The sequence below is a fragment of the Pteropus vampyrus genome, unplaced genomic scaffold (genome assembly GCF_000151845.1).
Source record: "Pteropus vampyrus isolate Shadow unplaced genomic scaffold, Pvam_2.0 Scaffold179, whole genome shotgun sequence".
NCBI classification, from domain to species: Eukaryota; Metazoa; Chordata; class Mammalia; order Chiroptera; family Pteropodidae; genus Pteropus; species Pteropus vampyrus.
The window spans coordinates 1,427,800-1,437,208 of record NW_011888960.1 but is presented as its reverse complement, the minus strand read 5'-3'; the positions used below and the strand labels follow the sequence as shown (position 1 = coordinate 1,437,208).

Here is a 9,409-nt window from a genome sequence, read left to right as displayed (position 1 = left end):
TGTCTGGCATAGCCGCCCAGAATCAGGGGGACGGGGAAAATAGAAGCCTTTAGCCTTGACTGCTCTATTCTTTGGCTCTGACCCACACGCCCCGGCCACTCATCTGACAGGTCAGCTGCAAGCCGTCCCTCACGCCCCTGCCTGGCCCGGTTGCTAGGAGACCTCCCTGGCCAGTGATCCCACCCCAGCCTCTTCTGCCCACTCCCTGCACTCAGCCCTTTCTTTCTTCCTAGAAAAAGAAATACCTGTTTCTGAGGCTGGGTCTGGGACGTGGGAGCGGGTTTTAGATGCCCCCTTACCTCTGCGAGGGAGAGTGCATTCTCTGCCGGGTGCAGCCTCGTGTGCAGAGCTGCCTCCTAGAACTTTCTGTAGGGATAGACTGTTCTGCATCTGCTCTATTAAATGTGCTGGCCACGAACCACACTTGGTTATTAAGCACCTGAAATGTGGCTAGTGCAACCGGGAAACTAAAAATTTAATTTCATGTAATTCCTGGTAATTTAAGTAGCCACAGTGCGGCTAGCAGCTGCCCTATTGGAGAGCATAGCACAAGTGGATTCTTGGGAGGACACAGACAAGGTCACGATGAAGTGTCACTTTCTGGGCACCAACCCTGCAGGGTCTGTCCTCACTGGGACCCCTGTGGATAATTGCCAGATGTCATTGGGTGAAATTAACTTCCATAAACCACTTGCATCGCATATGCTGTTTTCAGCTCGTTTCTATGCAAAGGCACACAGTTTTCCCAAAGTTATAACTTAGATGTAATTTTATTATCCTGCCTCGTTGCCTTATTCTGGCTTAATTATTTTTTTCTCATTACTCTATTATCTTCCTATTTGTCACTTGAAAGCGTTGCTGACCATCCCACCGAGTTAATTCCCTCATCATCATGTAGTTGGACTTGAACGTTATTTCCCCCTTTTTTTTTTTTTTGCCATTATTGTGGACCAGTGGGAACATCATCTCGGTACATTTCTTTCGTTTTCTTTTTTTGGAATTATTTCCTGGCCTTAAATTCTCAGGAATGAGGGATAATAGCCTTAAAGGGTATTTGTACAGCTCTTCAAACCTACTACTAATTTTTGTCTTTAAAAGATGGAATCTGTTTACGCTCCCGTCGGCGATGAGGACCCATGTTACCACCCGTTTAGTTCCCAGCCCTGGAGGTTGTCATTATTTTCTGTTTTGTTAATTTCACGAGTGTAAACCGATCCTCTCCGCTTTTTTGGAGGCAGGTTCTTTTGGCAGAGGAACCCCGTGGTTTCTGTTTGCCTGTCCCCATTGTGACCACCCCTGATGATCAGTCAGCCCCTCAGAGAGGCCTCCGTGAAGGGCACTTTGAAGGTCCTGGTGTGCTTGGAGGCGAAGGTGAGCCTCCTTACGCATGCGTCGCATGGAGAAGGACTTCCACAGATGTTTGCTCTTTGCAGGAACACCCCCGGAGATGGGGAGCTACGTTTTTTTTTTTTGGTGGCCAGTGGCACAAATCCAGAAGGGAGTTAATTGGCTCATGTAAGCGAACAGTCTACGGGCAGATCTGGGCTTCAGGAACAGCTGGTCCCAGGTATCCTCAGCATCTGCCCTGCCTGGCCCTCCGGCAGCTCCACTGGCTTGCAGACCTGAAGTGCTGCCAGGAACTGTCCCCTGCTGCTGCGGGAACTGTCCCCTGCGGGCCCTTCTGCCCTTTTAGTTCTCAGTGCAATGCTGGAGGCAGGCTGTGTTCTTCCGTTCTGCAGATGAGGGGGCTGTCACAGATTGCGCCCTCATCACGATGTTCACCCTTGTGGACCGTTTTCTCATCTGCAGGATGGGGGTTGGGGAGTTGGGGGTTCACGAGCGGAGGCTAGTGTTCTTGCTGGTCCCTAAGTTCTGTGCTAACAACTCTTTCACTGGAGGAGGAGGCTGGGGACACAGTGACCAGCCTTCAGCCAAGAGGGAAGGGGAGAGCCTGGGCGCTGTCCCCAGTTGGCTGCCACTGTGCGGTTGACTTTCAGGAAGCCCCCGGCCTCTGATGGGGCTGGCTGGGCCCCTTGGGTGGGGCAGGGCTCCTGGCAGGCAGGGCTGTCCCTACCTCCTCCAGGCTGGGTCTCACGCCACACAAGGGGGAGGATTGTTCCCACAGAGGTGCCTGGGCCAGAAAACACAGTGGCCACTGTGTGTCTGCTCTCAAGGGTGTGGGCTGAGGCGTTAGTCACTGCCCACCAGCAGTGGAGGGCAGGATGGCAGCTCCCCCACCCTTCGCTGGACCCCAGCCCTGCCTCAGCCGGTGGGAGAGACGGACGTCAGAGGCCACAGGCAGCCACTTGTTCTTTATGCGACTCCTTGCCTGTCACCTCCCACGAGGTGCCCTGTCCACTTGGACCACCCTTAGCTTTCCAAGGCCCGGCCATTCCCCAGGGTGCCCTCACGTGGGACCACTGAGATCGTGGGCAACATCTCCCCACCCTCCTACTGTGCAGAGAGGGAAACCGAGGCCCAGAGATGACCTTTGCAGAATTTACAGGCACTTCTGGCAAAATGGTCAGGAACGTGGACTTCAATGCCACACAGGCCCCAGTTCAACCCCCAGCCCTGTTATATTCCTGCTCTGTGACCTTGTGCGAGTGACTTGACCTCTCTGAGCATCAGTTTTCTTACATAAAAATGAACCTCTTAATAACAGGACCTCCCTGGTGTAAAAATTAATGGAAGGGGTCAGTCGGTGCCCTCTTGCGCCCTCTCTAGGCTCAGCTAGCTTCATTTTCAGGTTCCGCTGGGGGCGGGATGGCCCAGGGGTCCCAGGCCGGCCTCAGGCAGCACTGGAGGCTCGAGGTACAGCAGGGTTCGGAGCTATCGCAGGGGGCTCAGCAGTTGTTTTGAGGTTGCCTTTCCCTGGCCGACTCGATCACGGCCCTAGCCCTGAGCCGGTCCCTGTGTTCTGATTGGCCAGCATGACTCACCCACTTCCAGAAATGGGGGTGGAATCCGCTCCACCGAATCTTAGGGCCTGTGAATGAGGGTGGGTGGGTTCTGCAGAAAGACCAGGGAAGGATGCATTGTTATGGGAGGGCGATGACCCTGACCGACAAATGCCCCCTCTAGTCAGCAGCCGTCTTGTTCGTTAGAAAAGTGCTTTGCTCTAATATGGGCTCAGTAAATGATGATCGAGTGAATGAATAGGGAGTAAGCTGATTCCTGAACCTAGTGTAGTGAAAAGTGCACTGGACTGGGAGTCAGGAGATGACCACAGGTCACAATCCTAGGTGAGTCCCGACACCTCTCTGAGCCTCATTCTGCTCACCTGAGAAATAGGCATGATGGCTAACACCTGCATCCGTGGCGTGTGGGCAGGTTAAATTCTGGCAGTTACGGTACTCTGCGTCTGCCACGCGTGCTGTTGGGTGTGGTTGCCATTTATCTTCAGCGGAGAAAGATGGACCAGGGAACACTGGGCAGTCGCCAAGAAGCCTCAGGCAGGCTTGCGTTTCGATCCAGCCCTCATTCTCTCCCTTGCTGTGTGACCTGAAGCAAATCACTGTGCCTCTCTGAACCTCAGTTTCCTCATCTGTCAGTTGGGAATGCTGATATTTTCCTCCAAGGGGTAGATGGAAGGTGAAGTGATAAATTCTGTTTAAGGTCTGCTTCGGTGCAGAGAGAAAGCTCACGCAGCGTTAGCTGCTTTCATCGTCAGCCATTATTATGTCCTCTGGGACCACAAGGTGATGGATTGCTGCCTCTACCAGGCTTTTAAAGAATTTAAGTTTGGCCAAGTCACTTTGTATGCCATGATGGCTGCTGACCTCTTCCTGGCGGGCACTGGCCACTGAAATCTGAGCCAGGTGCTGGGCAACGGGTGATTCTCGGTGTGGGTGACAGGAGCCTTGCTGGAGGCCCAGCCCTGTGGTCAGTGCTGCCCTTCAGGGTGGCGGGCAAGCAGATTTTGTACACGCCTGGAAAACAGTCTCCGCCTAGGCCTTCCCACCTCCAGGAGAAAACATCCCTTCCAAGGAAACCCAGGGGAAAAGTGACACGCAGCCTCCTCCGCCAGCTCTCAGGAGCGAAAGGTGAACGATGGAGGGGTGGCCTTCGCCCCGCTCGGCCCAGCCCCTTGCTGCTCTGGCTGGGGGCTGGAAGGGTAGGGTCAAGGCCCTCGCCGAGCCCCGCAGCCGTGAGGTGGTGCATGTCGTGTGGCGTGAACAGGTGTTTTGATGGTTCTCTGGTGTGACAGAGAAAGTCAGAAGGAAACAGAAGGTCCGTGATCAGTTGACAGAGGGAGAGAGAGTGTATGTGTGAGCACCTGGCTGCTTAATCTGAGTTTAGGAGAGAGGCCCCCCCCACCCCCGCCAGGGAGGGCCGTGTGGGCGGGCAGAATTGTTGGACAAGGACTGACCCACCTGAAATTCCCTTCCCTGAACTGGGCCCCTGGGCCGGATGTGGACGGTTTCTTAGGCCTCCAGGAGCAGGATTCCACATCCGGCTTTGTCACCAAAGCCTCTGGGGGCTCTGCCTCGGTGTCCTCATCTGCACAGGAGACAATAAGAGCAGCTCTACGATAAGGTGGTTGAGACGAATGAGTCAGCACATGTTTGAAGTGTAGGCCAGTGTCCCTTGTAGAGCGGGCCGGGACCCTGGGGATTTTGCAGGTTCCATTAAACAAACATTTACCTTGACTGAGAATAAATTTACACGAGAGTATAAAAATCGCCTGCTGGCGTCTGCCCCTTCGAGAAGGCTCCCTGGCGAGAGTCAGCACCCCGCCACCTCCCACTTCCCACTCCGCCCTCATGGGCAGCTGTCTCCCCACTGGCACTGGAGAGTGGGTGTCTCCAGCTGGACCTTGAGCTCCTTGAGGCCAGGGGAGAGTTTCTCTGTCTCCCAGTTGTGGGTGCCTGCCCAGTGCAGGGCTGGCCTGGGAGCACTGGTCGGTGTCTGTTGGCGTCTGGCCCTGGGGACTTCTGAGTTCCGGAGATGACAGGCAGGCCTGGTACAGTCGTAGAAAGTGCACTCAGAGTTAGAGGACCCAGATTTAGATTCTGGTGCCACCCACCCCAGTTCCAGTCACGTCACCTCTCTAAGCCCGGGCTTGCCGATCTGTAGAGCAGGGACACCGAGGTGCAGGTTACCGTGGCGATCACATGCGCTGCCGTGAATGCCCATCTTCCTCCTCCACGGGGCGAGGGGTGCGAAGGCCATGGGCGTGTCCAGTGGATCAGGCTGCAGAGCCGTCCTGTAAGGACGGTCCCCGGGAGGCCCCTCAGCGGAGGCCAGCCCGGCCGCTCAGACCGCAGGGCAGCTGTTTCCTTGTGCTTTCCGGCAGGTCAGGTCGCCGTCAGAGTCTCCATGTGCTCGGCGTTATAGGGAAGTGCTGGCCCCAAGCAGCACAGTGGGCGGATGCTCACGGGGCCGCCTGAGGGGACCGGGGTCCTGCTCCTTTTTCCCGGACGCCAGCTCATCGTGGTGGAGTTGCTTGCACCACTCACACGGTGGTTTCTCTCCCGCCCTCACTTTTTAAATTGTTGTCCAATAGACATAACATAAAACTGACCCTTTTCGCCATGGCTTAGTGTGTGCAGTTCACGGGCATTGAGTACATTCACAATGCTGTGCATTACCCACTTCCAGATGGATAATGTGCATTATCCATCTCCAGAACTTTCCCATCATCCCAAACAGAAACTCTGTCCCCATTAAACACTCACCACCCACCCCTCTCCCCCAGCCCCTGGTAAGCTCCATTCTACTTCCTGTCTCTATGAGTTGGACTGTTCTAGGGACCCTCATGTAAGTGGAATCATACAGTATTTGTCCCTCTCGTGACTGGCTTATTTCACTCAGCGTAACGTCCTGATGTTTCATCCAGGTCGCAGCACGTGTCAGAATGCCCTTCCTTTTTCAAGGCTGACTAATATTCCCTTGAATGTATATACCACTTTTTGTGTATCATTCATCAGCCGACGGACACTTGGGTTGCTTCCACCTTTTGGCTTTTGTGAATAATGCTGCTGTGAGCACTGGGGTACAGATATCTGCTTGAATCCCTGTTTTCAGCTCTTTTGCTTACATACCCATGAGTGGAACTGCGGGGTCACCTGGGAGTTCTATGTGTCACCTTTTGGGAAACTGCCACAGTTTTCCACAGTGGCTTTATACCCTTTTACATTCCTACCAGTAATGCATAAAGGTTCCAGTTTCTCCACATCATCACCAGCACTTATCTTTTTATTTATGTAATTTATAGGCTTCCTTGTAGGTATGAAATTCTCTCATTTTTCATCAAGTAATAAACGGTCGTTAAAAAAAAAAAAAAATGCCCCCGCGAAATGCACCTGGGAAGCCCTTCAGCATAACTGGTAGGCGCTTCTGTATTACGAACCTTTTCCGTTTTACTTGTACATGAAATGATACAAATAAATGCATGAAACCTTCCTATTGACATCTTTTAAACAATACAGAGGAAATGCAAGTGCCCTTTGAATCTACCCCCGTGTCAGTCTGCTCCCCAGACCGCTGTCAGGCAGTATTTTGTCAGAGTTTTTCACGCATTTACATACACGTGAGCATTTATGAAAGCGTCATTTTTCCTTTTGTGTGTGTGTGTCAAAATATTGTATTACTTTTGTTGTTCAGTGACTTAGATCTTGTACTGAACGGCTCCCCAGCCTTTCATGTTGGTATTTATAGAGCTATGCTGTTCTATTGTTTTTATTTATCTCATTGTATGGGTATGTTGTACTTTTAACAGTATACATGTTAATTAAACACAGAACATAAGATGTCGCGTCCCACGCATGCTCCCCTGTGCTGACATCATGAGCAGCACTGGCCATTGTCAAGAACAGCGTATCTCCTGCTCCAGCCTCGCAGTTCCCAGCTGGACATCCGGCCTCTGTTTCCACGCTCCTCGGCCCCTCAGCCGGCTTCCGGGGGTCAGGTTCCCGCCGAGCACGCCTCGTTGACCTCCTGTGTCTCTGCTCTGCAGGCCAAGAACAAGGAGACGGGTGCCTTGGCCGCCGCCAAAGTGATTGAGACCAAGAGTGAGGAGGAGCTGGAGGACTACATCGTGGAGATCGAGATCCTGGCCACCTGCGACCACCCCTACATTGTGAAGCTCCTGGGAGCCTACTACCACGATGGGAAGCTGTGGGTAAGGATGCCACCTGCCTGTCCCTGGCGGCCTTTGTGGCCTGGTCCTGAGGTCTTCAGCTTTTTCTTAGCATCTTCTCGGAGGGCAGGGTCTAGGGGAAGGAGAAGGTGAAGTAGGGAGACTCTGGGTCCCCTGCCCTCCCCTTTCTGCAGAACCTCCCCACTTTCGGGATGGGCGAGACAGTGGTTTGGAGCAGGAAGGAACTCTGAAGCTCTCCTGCCTGGCCTCGAATCCCAGCTCTGCCGCTTGCAAGTTGGATAACCCTAGGCAAGTTCCTAACATCTCTGTGCCTCCGTCTCTCCGTCTGTAAGGTGGGGATAATACTCCTGCGTAGCTCAGAGTCGTTACGGGGGTTAAATGGGCTAATTCACGGCGGGTGCTTAGAGGAGTACCTGGCACGTGTGAGAGCTTGGCGGATGCTGGCCATTCTCTTAGTTGTAGTGGTGGCGTTGTTACTGCCGCTGCTGTGGCTGCCGCATGGGATTCCTTTCAGTGGCACCGCTAAAGAAGGGGGCCCTTTAACAGCCCCCCCGTTCTCCGTCTGCAGCCTCATATTTTGATGTGCACAGTGCAGGTGCAGCTTCAAGCCCCACCTTCCAAACTCAGCATCGCCCCTCAACTCTGGAGGGATTCTGGAGTACCCCTGGTTTGGGGACGAACCTGCGCTACAGAATGTCTCACCTACTGAGGTTCTGTTGCTGCCTCTCAGTTTTTAAAACCCACACTTCCTAGAAGGTTCGCGTCTCTCCAAACTTGTCTCTTATGTGTAAAACAACATAATTATATCCCCTAAACTCAGTACAACATTTGTAACAAAATGATGGGCAGCAGAATTCTCAAGTGCATCCTGGATGCATCTGGAAGGCTCGTCGAATGACATGGAGCTGCTTTGCAGAGGGAGCCGGGTGGTGGCAGGAGCTGGGAGCGGCTGGGCTCATGTCGCCGCCCACAGCACCGTTATTGTCGGTTGTTAATAATGATTTGGGGGTTGGGGGGCAGGAGGGTGTTTTAAGCATTTTACCTTCTATTATGTTAGTTTATTGTGTATTGAGAAAACGTTACTATGTTTTAGTTACATTTTAGGAAATCAGTGGAGGGTTTGGAGTTGACATGTAAACTTTATAATTTTCCTACTTAATGGGAAATAGACCTCTACTTAGCTTTTCTTTTCTTTCTTTTTTTTTTTTTTTTTGGCACAGAATGACTGGTTTTTAGGTATAGAACTGCTGACACTTAACAGGGAAATTGTTCCATTTGAGAAAAGGATCCAGCTGTCTTTGAAAGCCACAGGAGAGTTTAGAGACCACCTTTGAGGTTTATCCCTCCCATTTCACAGAAATGAAGGAAGCCACTGTCTGGCGCGGTGGGGGTGGTGGGGGGGGTGGTGAGAACTTGCCACCCCCCCACCCCGCCCCCCAGAGCTCCAGGGCCCCTTTGCTCTCTGAGCGTCTGCTTGGGGAACCTTCTGGATATCACGGGAGTGGATAAAACCACCACCACCTGACTGCGAGCTGCAGGTATCACAGCCCTTCCTCCAGGCACGTGGGGGCGGGGGGGAGCAGAGCAGAGAGACTTGTCACCTTTCAGAGGAGGGGACAGAGCCACAGAGAGGGCGGGCCCCTTGGTCACAATCACATGGCTGAGGCCCATGAAGCTGCTGCCTGTTTCCTCTGTCCTGATTCATGGAACTGCTTTTTTAAACACTTTTTCTTTTAAGAAAACAATTATGAACCTTGGACCACAGGGGTTTGAACTGTGCGGGTCCACTTATATGTGGATTTCTTTCAATAGATACCTGTACTGTTTTTGATCGTGGTTGAGAGTGTGGATGTGGAGGGCTGGCTATGCATCGATCTGTGCCATTTTATGTCAGGGACTTGAGTGTCTGTGGAGTTTGGTATTTGGGGGGGGTTGTCCCAGAACCAGTGCCCCCCGATACTGAGGGACAACTGGTATAGTTAAGTTTTTGGGGAGTCAAAAGTTTCATGCAGATTTTCAACTCTGCAGGCATTGGCTCCCCTAACCCCGACATTGTTCAAGAGCCAACATATGATTCTCAGAGAAAAACGGAAATACCATCCAAATTTTTACACCAGAGATAACCGATGGTAACTCTTGGAATGTGTTTTTCTAGACCTTTTCTATACATATACATACTCGTACCCACAATTAAAAAAAAAATAAGGCGAATTTATACCATACCTATTACTTTTACCTTTCGGTTTTTATTTAAGATATATTAACAACTTCTCATGTCAGTAGGGAAATACCTGCCTCTTCATT

At 52.2% G+C, this 9,409-nt stretch overlaps 1 protein-coding gene across 1 annotated transcript in view; it reads left to right on the top strand.

Annotated features, from left to right (window-relative positions):
- STK10 (serine/threonine kinase 10) overlaps window positions 1-9,409 on the top strand; it is a 94,385-nt gene that overhangs the window by 13,855 nt on the left and 71,121 nt on the right. Inside the window, exon 2 of the mRNA XM_023537144.1 lies at window positions 6,962-7,126. Coding sequence (XP_023392912.1) covers window positions 6,962-7,126 — 165 coding nt within the window. The remainder of the gene's footprint in view (window positions 1-6,961; window positions 7,127-9,409) is intronic.